At 37.0% G+C, this 16,347-nt stretch overlaps 1 protein-coding gene across 2 annotated transcripts in view; it reads left to right on the forward strand.

The window, feature by feature from the left end:
- Positions 1 to 16,347, forward strand: part of LOC129362167 (phosphatase and actin regulator 1-like) — a 42,976-nt gene that overhangs the window by 7,991 nt on the left and 18,638 nt on the right. Inside the window, exons 1-2 of one of the 2 annotated variants that reach the window (XM_055033556.1) lie at positions 8,481 to 9,068; positions 12,018 to 12,182. In XM_055033556.1, the coding sequence (XP_054889531.1) occupies positions 8,762 to 9,068; positions 12,018 to 12,182 (472 nt within the window). In that variant the 5' untranslated portion in view covers positions 8,481 to 8,761. Of the gene's footprint in view, positions 1 to 8,480; positions 9,069 to 12,017; positions 12,183 to 16,347 lie in introns of those variants that run through there. The other variant, XM_055033557.1, reaches the window with a different exon arrangement.

The following is a 16,347-nucleotide window of genomic DNA, read 5'->3' on the forward strand; positions in this document are numbered from 1 at the left end:
TTGTAATAACCAGAATTATGAAGATATATTGTAGGAGCTACAGGCCATTTCAAATAGAAGGAAGAAAAAGATTATATAATGTTACCTGTGCCTCAAACAAAGGGCAATATTAACTTTAACGTCAGCAGAACAAAATGAGGTCAAGGGAAACCTGAACTTCTCTGAGATTTTGTTCCTCCCAACAGTGTGGTGCTTATTGAGCAGAAAAAACCCCTCCAATTTCTGTCAAAGAAACAGAAGCATCTGTGCAGACAGAGACCCTCTCAGAGGAATGGTGCAGTTCTGCCTGTCAGTATAACTATGTGGCCGAGCTTGCAGGAGGTTGCTTTCATTTTTTGCAATTTCTTGGCTTTTGATTTTCACTTGCCTGCTGTCAAGTGGTGTGATTGCATCGAGATTTGGTTGCCTGGATGCAACCTGTTCAGAAGACTGCAGAGAAATAGGAAGGCAAGCATTGTTCACTTTCGACTTCACTGCACCTTTCATTATACGACACCAGCACGGACTGTGCTTTCCTAACAGAGATGTTAATTTCCTCCTTTGTGAGGCAAGCTGGTGCCTGTGATTCTTAATCACCTCGCCTGAAACGCTCTGTCTTAATTACACCAATTTAACCTAATGGGCTTAGAATTTAAAATGACAAATATTCTGCTGTAAGTATCCTTACATTGGAGACCAACAATATGGGAGAAAGACTTTTAATTTATAGCTCAAATCAAAAATTGAACAGCCTGAGACTTATGTCTTTAAAGTTGTTGTTTTTTTTTCAATCCCTAATAGTTTTCAATATGAAATTGTTTCATAAAGCTGCCGTACAAGCAAACTTGGTAGATTGGTTACTGGTTTGAATTTCAGTAATGGTAACCTGCAAAATCGAAAATAACTTAGAAAATGGATGATATGCATGATAGATAAACTTGTGAATCTAGATTGTGAAGTTTATGCAAGCCTTGGGGAAACACTGCTCTCTAGTGGAGTTTTTTTAATATCACTTCCTCCTAGAAAAGACCAAATATATACAGACAAACCGACATAGCCGACCAGCTCCTCAATAATCAGATAAAAATAACTTATTTCTTAATACTACTAAAATATCTAAATGAAATTAAAAAATATATATATATGGCAGTAGGAAATTATTCTTAATTTTAACTTCTCTTTTCTTTTTTTGCAATTTTCCTAAACTTCATTATCCATTGTCAATAGATAACAATAAATTTTTTTTATCTCAAACAGCTTCTGCATCTCTCATGACTTGCATAATCATTTCACCAGATTTTTTTAATTAATCTAATCCTTCTTTCACATGTTGAGATTTATTCATTCTGCCATCTGTAAAGTGTCAGAGTTGCAGTTTCACTTTCTGCTTGCTGCAGAACTTCGCTCTGCAGGACCCTGACTGCCTTTTTTTTAAACAATCTGGACATTGCACACATTTATTACAAAAAGGTATGTGTTCAGTTGTTTTTTTTTTTTTTCCTTCACAAATTTTCCGGTTTTTAACACACTTGCTAAACCTTGGCCAGATTCATGGCCTTACAAACGTATTCATACCTGATATACTTTTTTCTCATTTTTGAAACATTAGACACTTGTTATTTTGTTGTGAGATGGATGGAAGAACTCACCTGTATTTAATTTTATTCTTTACAAAATAACACTCTAAAAGGTGGCATGTATTTCCTTACAGAAACAATATGAAGTGTGGTGTGTATTTCCTTACAGTAATACTTTTCCACATTTCTTCAGAATTGCAGTGTCTTTATCTCTTTTGGTCTTTCTCTTACTTTTGACCAGCTTTTTTGTGCTCTCTTAAATGAACTCCCACAGCATGATGCCGTCACTACTATGCTTAGTCTTGATGACGACTTGTTCAGGGTGAGATGCAGTGTTTGTTTTCTCCTGCTTGTACCCCTCTCTCTGCCTCTGCAGGCAGGCCATATAGGTTACATTTGTTCTCTCCAGACCATATAACTTGCAAAGAAATGACTTGTTTTTTTCTGAAGGCCAGAATTGTGAAGTGGATGAATAATCATCATTCAGATCATAGATTCTTCAAGCTGAGGTTATTTTTATTTATTTATGTATTTATGTATTTATTTATTGCAGCTCCTCCGGGGTTACCATGGCTTCTATCAGACCACAGGGGGCTGAATCCAAGTATAAACTACACATTTTAGATTTTGTTTTAGGAAGTTTTCTGAGCCATGTATAATTTTCCTTTCATATCACAACTATGCACACCTATGTGTTTTGCTTTCACATAAAACCTCAATAAAAGAGACTGAAGCTTTTGGTTTAAGGCATCCTGAATTGCTTCTGGAAGGCACTATGTCATGTTCTTTTCACAAGATGTATGACCTGAAACAAATGCATTCTGTGTTATGCTTTTTTTTGTGTTGTATGAAGCTCCCCTGAGAATATATTCTTTGCCTGCAGATGTTGGTTTGAAACTTGGCATTTACCTTTGTGGTGATGCATGTACTTTTGAAAGTATCAAAGTCTCCCCTGGAATAGCATTACATTTGAGGACGGTTCTTAGTTTGGTTTCTCTTCTGTGTTTTTCAAGACATCAGAGTTAGTAAAATACATTCCCTGTAAGAGGAGCATGCACTGCCGTTCCTTCTAAACCACACAAAAGACTTTAGTCCCTGCAAAGCTGGTTTTAGCTTTTCAACACTCTTTTTATGAGGTATCAGTCAAGCTGGTAGTACCAACGTGGGCCTTGTTGTGGCCCACGTTAGCATTGACTGTACAATTTCTTGAGTAGGTAAGAAAAAGCCTTTCCACAAACAAAAACCTGATTATTTTAGGGAAAACTGGATGTTGTTGTTTTGATAGTAAAACACAATTTCACTTTCTTTTTCTTTTTGCTTATTCTAGTGCAGATTATTACTGTAGGATAGAGGTCAATGTTATTCTTCCTTCTTTTTAAGAAGGGTTATTTTTATTATCATATCCAAACTTTCTCTATTTTAGTGTAGGGTATTGTAGTCATATGAACTCTAAGAAGTCTCTAGAAAGTTTACCTAGGGATATTAATTTGAACTTATATAATGCTAAATTCCATAAATAATGTTTCTGAGATTGTTAAACACATATGAACCTAAAGCTGTGATGGACAGAAGCTGTTTACTTAGATACCTGCCAAGATATTTCTAATAGTAATTTTTTTTTCTGTTAGCTTACCACTCAGTAAACATTTTGAAATTATTCAGAATTAATTCATTCGTTTTATCATTCAGAGTTGACTGAAAGAAAAACTTTGAGTTTGTTCCTTCTTTTGAATGAATGACTAAATCAATTTATTTATCTGGTCTGAATAAAAACATCCAGATTTTTCCAAGCAATAACTAAATCAATTTATTTAGTCATTTATTTATTTATGGTCAGAAATGTTCATTTTAATGTTCAATTTATTTTTCTGAGTGTAAATTTGTCTTCTGAAATGTCTATGTAATTTAAAATAGAACAGATTTTCAATTTCATTTTCTCAGATTTTTCTTTTTTTGAGTTTTCTTTGCAGTTTTCTATTCTTCTAAAGAAGAACTTATGTGGGTACAAAAACCACATTCAGGACTAAGTTGAGTGACTAACTTATACGGGGATTTGTTAAAACCATGCTTATTTCAGAACAATTGTGCACAAAACATAGGGTATGAGTGTCACAACAACAATTTGAACCCGCAAGACTAATTAAAATGTTCTCAGCAGTTTTTGCTTTTTTTTTTTTTGTTTTGTTTTTATATTTTGTAAAGCACGGAATGTTCCCAAATTAGGATTTCTAATATATTTTTTTAAACTTCCAAATTGGCGTCAACTGTATTTTCTGCAACATTATCATGTATTGCCTCTAGAGGGCGACATCTTAACAGTCAGATCCATAATGCTGAGCAGCACTGCAGTGAGCATCATTTCACATTTTCCGTGCTTTTAAGTGTTTGTTGCAGAATAACTGTAGCATAGAATATTAATGAGATATTTATTATTTAATCAACTTTATTATTAATAAATATGTTTTATTTTTTCATTCCTCACAGCCACTTAAAAGTCGATCACTGAACTCTGTACTATTTCAGTGGACTTATACACAAAAAGGAAAAGTTGCTTGCGTTTATATAAAAAATTAGAAAGTCAGATTCATATTTAGCTAAACTAAAACAGAAAGACTAAAACTTTATTCCATTGGGAAGTAATAGTCAAACAGCTAAGCACAGTCCCTAACAGTTAGCAACAGTATTTTTGTAATTTTTTTGTTGGTGTCAGTGGTTGAGCTGAATAATATTCACGGTGACTAATAATGTCAAGAGAGAACGATGTTGTTGTGCAGATAAAAAAGCAGATACATTTTATCTCCCAGTTATTTGTCATTTCTGCTCAACTTGTTCTGTTTAGCTTCTGGTCTGAATAAAAACATCCAGATTTTTCCAAGCATTTCCATCTGCTTCACATAATATAAATCTACTGTCTGACAAACTGAAGCTGACATCGCAGAAGGTGGAGACAAAACCATCATTAAAAAGCTGTGAAAGTAGTCATATTCTGAAGATAAATCTATGTTCAATATCTTTTTTTATCTTATGTCATTTAGACTTTGTCATAGAATTGTGCTATATTCTTCCTTTGAGTCAGGCCGAGAATAACGCAGAGAGCAAATGACAGATGGGAAGAGACAAAGAGATAACATGGCGAATGGGTACAGCAGATTTGTAGTGACAGGCTGCTCTGTCGGAAGTTGTAAGATTGTTTCACCCAAAACCTGCACCACAGCCATGGAAACCAGTTAAATCTAGAATCTGTCCTTCAAGTAAAAATACCCTGTATAACAACACTGAAAATCGTTATGTAGGTCAAATAGGATTGGCTGCAACTTCTCACAGGCTTCCTAGAAAACTAAAAGTACACTTAAAGTTCAGTATTTGACCTTTATGTATCTGATCAGTGATGTGTTAACAAAGAGAGTCCAGTGATATGGTAAGCTTCCAGTCATTTCATAAGACTTTTTGGAATAAGGTAGTGTCAATTTTTCCACTAACCTAAAGTACATAAAGGCCATTTTGAAGAACAAGCAATCTATGTAACCGGTTCACCTCAGGGACTTTTTTTTTTATCCAAGGAACTCTGGCAAAAAGTATTATCAGCAGGCTTAGACCTAGATCTAGATCACCACTTATTTTGTGATGTATAAATATATATATATATATATATATATATATATATATATATATATATATATATATATATATATATATATATATAAAACACTACCTGTCAGAAAAATGTCAATATCAGTAACAGAGGCTAACCTGACATAGTATAGGGTTTGATCACATTAATACTTCTGGACTTTTTAATGACAACTAGATTGTATTTATCTTCTATCTATTCACAATGATTGAAATAGGTGACTGAGAAGTTGAACATAGTCCCATCTTATTTCTTTGTCGCTATTTGCCACAGTTTATGAGAGCTGAAACACAAAATGAGCCCTATGTGTTGCTGCTCGGGCAGCAGTGTTTGATTTTCAAGCTGTTATGAAGTCATCCAAAGTGTTGGACAGGAAGTTGGCCGACATTCTGTTGCAATCACCTTATTTACTGTGGTTCACTAAATGGACAGTTCAAGTTGTTAGGATGTTTTCTTTGAACATTTGGGGAAAGCCACGCTCCTAAAATCATATGAGTTTGAAAGAACCAGGCAACGAGAAATAACACAATCTTTAAAAAGCAATAGTATATTTTAAGAGATTTTCCCTCCTGTATCTTTTGGTCTTTTAGACACACATGCACACACACACAAACAGTAAAGCAGACATATCCTTCTGGACATCAGGTGAGAAAGGCTGATTAAATCTGACCGAGAAGTGGTTAGGGCTGGCTGACACAATGCTGACATAAGGATAGTGCTGCATGCTATCATTACGGTTTACAGCTAACAGATGGCCCCATTTTATCTGGTTTTGTAAGATTTATTTGATGAAGCAAGAAATCCTAAACACCAGCTACACTATGCAAAGATTATGCATAATGCTTAATAATACGTAAAAGTCAGTAAGCCTTGCAGAAGTAATGTGCACATACTTTTATATCACCATAAATGGGGTCAATTTCAAATTGCTTCAACTTAAACAAGTAAGAAATTTTAATAAGTATAATAAGAAGTAGAAACAAGATAAAAAAATATACGGTAAATACATCATGTGACTATGTTCTTGAACCAAGCATTTGCAGGAAGACGTTCTTGAGTTTGAATATTAGTCGTGTTGTGGATTCTGTGTTTTTCTCTGTCTCTTTTATCTGCTCACACACACATTGCTACAGCTAACACAACCATGTTTGTTTGTGACTGTCGCCAGTCTTACACCAACATACTGAAAGTGATTGGACTACTCTCTAGGGAGGGTACAGATTACATAGAAGAATAAAAGTGTTACCCCTAAGGTGTGCTTAGTAACGCCCAGCACTGGATGTTGAATGCCACTCTATATCTGTTGCATTTGTATGACTTGTACAGCTTGAAACATTTGACCATTTTTTGGCAAATCTCTTAACCAAATCTCATTATTTCTCAAGGTAATAACACTGAGGGGTTCTGGTAGGGACCTGAAACTGGCAAACAGACCTGGGTGGTGTGCAGAGATGAAAATGATTGAACTACAACAGTCTGCATGACGCCTTGGAGTTTGCATGTCCTCGTGTAAATGTGTGGATTCTTTCTGGCTATTCCAGCTTCCTGTCAGATTCCCAAAATAAAACTTTGAGTTAATTGAATTCTTTAAATTGCTCTTATTCTAAACTGACCACTATGTTACATTAGCCTGTTTGTTTGACCTGTGTCCCTATGTTGTGATAGACTGGAAACCTGTCCAGAGTGTGCCCTGCTTCCTTGCCGAGTGATCACTGGCAACAGCAACCAAGCAGATATAAACAAGGAATATTTGGAAAAGCATTTTTGTCGTTCTGGTCAAAAGAATTCACATTAAATCAATTTTGTAACCTTCTCAAATAGTTTAGAAATTAGCTCTGGCTTAGAAGAAGCTCATTTTTCACAAATTTCTGAGTTTAAAGGTGTAATAAGACACAACATAAGACCTTTTTTTTGTCATAAAGTAGGCAACTGATGGCAAAGCAATGCAAGCACTGCATTGCAATGTGATGGGAGTAGATGTGTGTGCCTCCACCTCATTTCAGAGAGAGCTTTGATGCCACTGGAATAAGCTGGGCCTCATTGTGGGAACATCAAAGACTCTCCCTCCTCCCCCACAACAATCCCATCTCACCCCTCAGTCCATTATCAGTCACTGCTCTACAGGAAATGTGCTGGGACATGCCCTGGGGGTCCCCTGTCTTTTACATTATTAACGGGTCATTAATGGATCGCTAATATTTGCAATGATCACAAGAATTTACACAAAACGCTTTTGGAATCAAATTAGTGGGTATTTGAAATTTTTGAAGAATGATATTATTCAAAGTCTTTTTAGTGAGGGGGCTATAATTTTAAGATTTGTAATTTCCCATTAGAAATATTAGTTCTATTGTTTCTTATGAGCCTTTAATTATTTCTTTTATACATTTTGCCTTTGGAATGGCTCTGCATATATGTTTTAGATACTCAGATCATGGAACATCATGCAGCAGATGTCAAACAAGCATGGGTGTGTAAATAAAAGTAGTTCAAATAAAATAACCATTTCATCGCATTGATTCTTAAATCTGATCAAGATCTTCTTGACCAAGATCGGAAAGCTCGGGAACAGTGGTGGAGATAATGTATTGTTGGAAATAAAAGAAGGAAGAGAACGAGATGTGGGTTAATCATAAGGAATATCACCATATCAAATAACACAATTTCCACATGCTGATATTATAATCCTGTACTGTGCATCCATACCACTCAGAAATACAAAACTATACGAAAGTGGTTGAGTACCTAGCACACACGGATTTTGCATGAGAGTAAAATGGAAGGCGGTTGAGGGAAAACGTGTGGTTACAGAAGGAGATGGATGAGAAAGGGTGAGATGACCTTTGAACTGTTACAATGCTTCATATTTATTGTGCAGGAAACAAATAAATTATTACAAAACAAATAAATGATTACAAATAAAAATAAAGTGAGAGATAACAGGCAATTAAGCAGAAAAGAAAGATGTATATTTTTTCTGTTCTCATTTATGTAAATCGGTGAGTGTCAGGATTAGGTTTGTTCATGTGGTCTCCTGGTGATCGCTGTAGTTTGTTGTGCTGGAGTTTTGTTAAGAATGATCTCAGTGCTGATTGAACATAACAGGAAATGATCACAATATGCGGGGCAGTGCAGCTCGGCGACCTGCACAGTAGATGGAGAACCACCAACTTTTGCTCCGTTCACACGGGGTTTGTTGAAGGAGCGCACTGCGCAGCCAATCAGCTGCAGCCAGTGCTCGGCTCCGTTAATCGTGGATTAGCCACAACCTACTGCAGTCCACAGCACAAGGAGGGAGAGACAGTCACTGCCATTCACTACTCAGACTCTCGTGTTATTAGCTCTCTTGGATCTGCCAGCAGCTGCGACTTTGCGCAACAGAATCTACCCCAGAGAACAACACGGATCTCAGGTAAAAAAGAAAAAAGGTGTGGAATTACGTAGGAGCGATCGACTCGGGATCCACGGAGGAGGTCAAGTTGGACTCGAAAGATGGCCCTTTAAATTGAATCCCCGCGTCGCAGTAACATCGTTCCGATTTTTTTTATTTTTTATCTTTCCTCCCCTCGACCGTATGTTTAAGACGGCAAATTACGCGGTCGTGGATCCCGCGTTTACCATCATGCACGGCGCCTGGCTTCCCACGGGCTACCGAGAAAACACGCCCGTGGCGGTGGAGAAACCTAAGAAAAAGGCGTTCAGCCTGGTTAAAATCATGTCTCTGAGTAACAAGAAGGACCGCGGCCAGAATCCGCACCAGCAGCAGAACCACCACCACCACCACCACAATAACAACATGCCTTTCACCATCCACTGTCAGATCGGGAAGGAAATCAAGCACATTTGCAGCAACTGCAGCCGTGGGAATAACACGCAGGACGGTGAGTAAGGCTTGCGGGGCTTCGCCCATAGCACGCCGTGCGGTGTGACTGCACCTCAAGGCTCTACAGGGGCGTCTGATGGGCAGACAGGGGTCTCTCAAACGGTTAATTGTTTTATTTAGAGTGGCTCAGTCTCTAATAATGTCATGAAAGTGAAGAGAATCTGCCCGAGTAGAGGACAACTTCATGACTGCTTTCCTCTCCACCAAAAATAAAGACATTCAGATGAAGTCATTTGAAATATTTCAATAGTTTCCCCTGCCCTGTTTCACTCCATAGAGGCCATGCAGCTTTTACAGCCTGTTTGCTTCAAGCATTTCCTAATTCAAAGTCATTACATCATCACTCAGCCATCTTGGTTGGCAAACAAGTGTTTTTAATTAAAAGTAGACAAGCTGTAGGACTACAACAGGGGAAGAGTGTAGTTTGGATCGCAATGAAGACAAAGTGGGAGAAAATGCTGGGGGTCAGAGGAACCTCAGCACTTAACCACATTACTAAGAGATAAATCATACATTTTTTTCTCAGTCTCCTTTCATTCTGCAGATTTAGTCTCTCATCTGCCAAGATCTTGAACAGATTGTAGAACGTTGCACCATCACAGTGACTGCTCAACGTGTGCTCACGTGTTCCCTGCTTGAAAATGCTCCAGTTTGTTTATTTGAAGGCCTCTTGGGTGGAGAATATATTTAATCTTAATCGCTTTGAACTCATTTCAAACCTACTGCTGGACCCAAAGTGTCATGCATATTACAGTGATGAAACCTTTGAAGGTGTTTGATGTACCAAGCCATCACTTGGACATTAGTAAAGTTTCTAAAAAAAAAGAAAAAAGAACAAAAAATGGCACACCATCATGTGGGTATTTAAAGCCACTCTACTTCAAGTTGTTTTCCGTCTCTAGGCCTCTAATGAGGAAAATTTAAAAATCAGCACTCATTGTGAAGTTATTTATAGATCAGCAAACAAGTGAGATTGCACTCAAGTACCAATCTGTTGGAGATATGTGTGCCCTGCATCACTGTCAGATTATTTGTCCAGCCATCCCTTTTCCTGAGGGATAAGGCTGCCTTATGTATGTCTTTGTTAGCAAATAGTATGAATGAAACATATTCTTTTATGTCAGGATTAACTGAAAGAGTGTCATGGATGAAATCCGATCCAGCTGGAGGTCATCTTTTATAAACAGAGGATTGACTCTTAACCTTTTTATTGCTCCAATCTTTTAGGACATTGATATTTTGTTATGAATACATCAAAAAGTCATGCATAAAAATAAATCCATTTTTGTTCATCAATCTATTCAACAACACAATTATTTTCCAGTATAAAATAAATTAATGACTGTATAACTTTGAGGTAAATGCAATACTGTGTGGCTTGAACTTTCAATTCATATTGAATTGAAAGATCCATTCAAAATGTCCATTTTTAAGTGCTTTCCTATTTTTTTGCAATTTTCAGATGAGCTGTTCAGCTTTTGAAAAGTTATGTGTGTTAATGTTAGGTTCCTTGACCTAACATTAAGGAATGAAAATCTTTTTGAATGTTATTTGCTTTTCATATATTACTTTTATAAATTAGCACACTTGAAACACCGTCCCACTAATGATCGATTCAAATATTTCAGCTCACACAAAAATTTGTGGAAAAAAAAGGAAAAATACCAATATATTAATCTGCATTAGTCTTTTGAGTTTGAGCTGATTTAAAGTACCACACAAGAGAAAATGCCCAATGACGGCCACATATACTTTTTGGATTTAGTGAAATAAATATTTATGATTTGAATAAAGTTTGCTCTTCAGGTGGGAGAAACTGTTCACACATTAAAAGCTCATTTTGAGTTCAAACAGATGTTTTGGGAAAATGGTGAGCAGCATATGGATTTTTTAAATTGAATTTATTTTAAGAAATCCAGAAGAAGTCTTGTTTAAAGTTTGCTCCAATCTTTATTATGTACATGCCAGACATGGAAGAACATGTTCTTCAGATTTGACAAAAATGAAGCTGTGTTGCATGTTGGCAGTCTTTTTCTGCAGGGTTGCTTTTCTCCAGATGGGATAGTAATGCTGGTCAGAGGTGATATTTTTAACTGCTGGGTAATCTTGTTAGAAAACATATTAGAGGCTTCAAAAGACTTGAGACCAGGATGAAAATAGCAAGACAATAAGCCTGAATATTTATATCTAAAGATATTTTTCTATGGACAACCCAGTCCAAGTCCAGACAAACATTTCAGTCTTCAGCTGCTCCAAAAGACTTGTAGCTCTCTATCAGAAACAAATGCCCAACAGAATTTTGAGGCATTTATTTGTAAGAAAAATTAAAAACCGTGAATTACAAGGTTGCAATGTGACAAAATTTGAAAAGATTTTGCATGGTGCTGTGTGTTATCATGTACCCCTCACATTTTTTCAGAATTTTGGGTCTGGCCAAATTGTTTGTCTCATTAGTCTGGTGGTTTGATGCTCTTTGCAGTTGCATCACATTTCTGTGTAACAGTTTGCGCTGGGACAAAATGCTGTACATTCTTTGCTTTTGATGTCAGACAGTACTTTAAAGTCAGAAGGCTGGGCTTCGTGAATATTTCATGAAGAGCTGAAAAATTCCCTTCATAATGAGCTGCTTGTCAGTCTGTTTAGTGTTTTTTTTTTTCTTCTTTTTTTTGGAGTGATGGATCAATTGCTCGGAATGGAGCGCAGCCTCAAACTGTTTGCATTCTGCATAATGATATCTGACGTGCAGGTTTGTTTATGCTCTTGGTTCAGTCTCATTAAGTTACTACGGATTTCAGGAAGCCACTCGGCACACGTTTCCCACCGCCAGGACCTTTTAAAAAAACTGAAAGAGTCTGCTTCTTCCAATTCCTGGTTCAGTGTGCACAGCGGTTTACCAGAAGATAAGCTTGTTGCTTATTTATTTATTTGTTTAATCATTTATTTACAGCTGAGGAAGTAGAGCGGCTGTCTGCTATGCGCTCCGAGTCCCTGGTTTCTGGCACACACACTCCGCCCATCCGTCACCGGAGCAAGTTTGCGACTCTTGGCAGACTCCTCAAGCCCTGGAAGTGGAGAAAGAAGAAGAGTGAAAAGTTCAAGCAGACATCTGCAGGTAAAATATTAGTATTTTTCTTCATTCCATCCGATGTGTTTTTTATTGCACAGAGACAATAAAAACACAAAACAAAGCATGGATATAACGACATTGTTTTATTTTATTTAAAGGTGCTCTTTAAAATGTCCTTAGATATTTGCAACTCGGTGACAGCCAAGCAGTGCAATTGAAGGACACGGTGGCCTCATTTGTGGCTGTGTTTATTTCTATGACCAGACGTATCCTGAAATCTTCTGTCAGTGTGCTTGAACCTTGTGAAGCAGTTTGTCAGGCTGTACTTCCAAGACTGGACACAAAATTCTCCCCTTTGCACATTCTAAGCAATTACTCTAATTCCAGGCTGAACAGGACAAGCTGTTCAGATTCTGGATATGAAATTTAGGGTTCCCCAGAGTGAGTTTGCTGAATGATTCAGCCTCAATCTAATTTGATCCTGTTCTCTGTGATAACAGCTTTAATTTGGTTTCATCGCTTTCCAGCAAAGATGACCCAGATTTAACTTTTTGGTTCACTCTTTTTTTTTTTTTTGTCAGTAAAGATTTGGCTCTAGCTTATCTTAACCCCTGGATACCTCAATGCATTGACCAACTTCTCTTTTTCTGAATTGTCGGGCATTCAGCTCTGTGCAAAAAAGCTGATCAAAACCATTCTGCCACTTTAGATGCTTGACTGTTTTGAGGTTTTGCTGTATTACACCAGAGAGCCTGTTTGATAGAACAATGATGGAGTTGCTGTAAATCCTGATTGGTGCATTTATGCTTGCCCTGTGATAACAGCATCTCCCTTTTGTGGTGAGGGATAATAATCAAGAACCAAGAAACAAAAGATGCTTTTTTATTCATGGTGTTAATGCACAGTGGAGCTGAGAGAAATGGCTTTTTTCATTCTTTTGTCATCCACTTGTTTTGTTTGCATAATGGTGCTGTTGCCAAATAATTTGGATGCCTCTATTGTTCACACTGAATCCTCTATCAAAGTTAGTGATAATCTGCCATGTCTAACTGGACTGCCTCAAAGTGAAAATTTCCATAATGTTTTCAGTGATAAGTGGTCTCCCAAGTAGCTTCCAAAGCTCAGGCAGCTGCTGCAGTCTGCTTGTGTTTCTGGAGAGACAATTCCCTGTCACATCCGTTTTAGGCCGAAGCATGAAACTAAACTCTTATAACCCCAAATAAAAGGAATGTGACTTTTTTGCCTCTTGCAAAAAGCAGGGACCAAAGCTGGCTCTTGCATCTATAGGAAAAGAAATGCTAGAAATTGCACGAAACAGATTTTCCGTATATATTCCTGGAACTTTCTGGGTATTGTCCTGAGACTTTCCCAGAAATTACAGTTTCTGAGCAAAGCGGCTGCTTTCTCAGAACTAACTAGTTTTGAACGTTTGGCAATATAGGTCACCTTAAAGGTCAGCTTTATGCATAAAATAATGGAGGATTGAGCAATGCTGAAGCAGCTGCCTGAGCTTGGGGAGCTACTTGCTTATGGAGTGCTTTATCACTGAAAACATCATGGAAACTTTACTTTGAGGCAGTGCATTTAGACATGGCTTTGAAAGAGAATTCAGTGTGAACAATAGAGGCACCAAAATTATTTGGTGACAGCTGATGCCAAACAAAACAAGTGTATGACACTCCATTATAATAGAGAGGAAAGAGAAAAAGAAAATGGGGAGAGGTGAGACAAAAGATGATCATAGAAAAATATGAGGGACCAAAACAAAAGGACTGGTTAAAAAAAAAAAAAAAAAAGCCCAAATACTGGCAACTGTAGCAGTGGTGACCTTGATTTTCATTGAACATTGAAATACGTCTAACTTTCGGCTAGAATGCTGCTGAGAAATTCACAGTATGATGGCTTTGAGTAAAAAAAAGAAAAACCCAAAACATGTAATTTCAATAGTATATTATGGAATTAATATCCCTTATAGTAACCAATGGCATTTTCCGATTGTTGTTTTCTGATCAAAACTGTTCCTCAATGGAAAAGGTAGTTGTGTTGTGATCCAGAAGTTGAGGGTTCCCATCCTACTTCCTCGGGTTACATGGCAATGTTTTCTGGGCAAGGTATTACTCTGAAGCTCTGATCATCCAATCACTTGCTCTGGGACCTTATTAAATATACTTTCTGCTTTGCTAATGGAATGCCTAAAGATAGTAGAATTTCTGAAACCACAACCTAAATTATCTGTGAGTGATGTGTGGGAAATATAATGTTGTTTTGTTCTGTGCTGTTCCAGAAATTTGACTAAACTTTCCGTTTTGTTTTACTTTTCTTGGGCCGATTAAGACCTTAATTCTCTTACTTTGTACTGATGGTAACTTTTTGGTCTGTTTGCTTTTTACATTAACAATGTGTAATTTTTCATGTTTCGGATGTCAGTGGTATTTTTTGTCTTCACATTTTCCCTCAAAACAATAACAATTCCTGCTTCAGCGTGGAGCAAGCCAGCCGCCGCCTATGCAGATTTTGTTATGGATAATTGGATGCTGATCTCTATGGAGGATTATAGATGTGGCGTGATATTAAGTAGATGAATTCCAGCAGAGAGTGACTGCAGTCTTCACCTCAGGAAAGGTGGCGGATGGGTGGACTGTTGCACGTATTATCATTTTAACTCGTAGCACTTTGCACAGTTTTCACAGTAAGCTTGTATCAGCAATAGATCTAAGGACTCATCAGAACAGGGATCTGGTTTCTCTGATGTTATCTTTGTGTCGTTTTTTTTTAAATCTCATTAGCAGATAAACAGCATGTCTCCGAGGGCCACGTTTCACTGGATTAAGTAGTAAATTTCAATATAAAATGCATATTTTGTATGTAAAAGCTGATTATGCATCATACATAACAAAAGCTTTGCAGGACTTATGTAGGTGCAGAGATCTTGTTTTGACAAAACTTTTCAAGATTAGCGCTTTTGGCTCCCTGTGGATAAAATTCTCCCATAAAAGTTTTAATGCCGTTTTTGTAACACTCACTTTGAGCTACTGAGCCTCAGGGTTGGTAGAATATGTTCTGACTATCTGGGTCACTTCACAGTTGAATATCCTTGCCTTTTTTCCTTCTAAAAATTCAAGTGCAGCACTGAAATCAATAGAGGAGGAGGTTGGATATTATGGCCACATTCATTATGCTCTAAACAGAGTAAGTAAGTGTCTATTCCTTTGTCCTTAGCACAGATTAAATAGGCTAGGCTTCTTTTGACCTAGACATCTTTTAGAGACACGGTATCCATCTAACATTGAAATTATTTACAGCTTAAATGCAGGTTACTTTTTTGGGGGTGGGGGAATGGAAACTCACTGTTGATTGAATGGGTCAAGTGTTTATATATGCTAAAGAATGCCCAAGATAATTACCCAAGTCATTTGTCTTTAAAAGATGAATTTACCAAATACTACAAAAAATATCTGAAAACCATGTGGATTTGAAGGACAATGAGAAGGGGAAAAAGAACAACAAAAAAAGTATTCTTCATATTAATGCCATTCAGCAAATCAAAAATGTCAGTAATGAAAAAAAAGGTCTCCTGTGAGGTATTTCAAATATAATTTCAAATGTGTTCATCGACATATACAGCATGACGATAATGTTATTAATTTATGTTTTTAGTCAGAGAAGGAGGAAGAGAATTGTATTTCTGTTAGGGAGTCTGTTCCTAAAAAAAGAAAAAAAAATCTGCAATCAAGAAAAATCAAAAACCAGGCTTGCTCAAGAAAAGACAGATTGGTATGGCTGATTTGAGCAGAATGCTCTCTACTAGACCATCCTGATGATATTGAAATGAAAATCTACCTTTTACCATCTAACCATCTAATAATGAATGCATATAACTTAAACCGTTTTAAGGGAATAAGAAAAAAATAGTTTTGTCTAACTCAGGTGGTGTTAGACATGTCCGCTTCAATTTGACCAATTGTCTCTTTTATTTCCTGATTGGTCTTTCAGATCTGAGGACCTAATAGTCTCACTCAAGCTTTTGAGTTAATGGCATTGCATAAGTGTGCACATCCCTTGCCCATCACAGTTATGTCATAAAACCTTGGATAATTGTTTTTCATTTAGGATGGGAAAAGAAGAATAATCCTTGAATGGATGATTAGACTGCCTTTTTCAAAGTGACAATTTACCCCAGGTTTCTCCCTGTTTGATTACTTACTGACAA

The sequence above is a fragment of the Poeciliopsis prolifica genome, unplaced genomic scaffold (assembly GCF_027474105.1).
Source record: "Poeciliopsis prolifica strain line A6 unplaced genomic scaffold, Auburn_PproV2 SCAFFOLD008, whole genome shotgun sequence".
Lineage (NCBI taxonomy): Eukaryota > Metazoa > Chordata > Actinopteri > Cyprinodontiformes > Poeciliidae > Poeciliopsis > Poeciliopsis prolifica.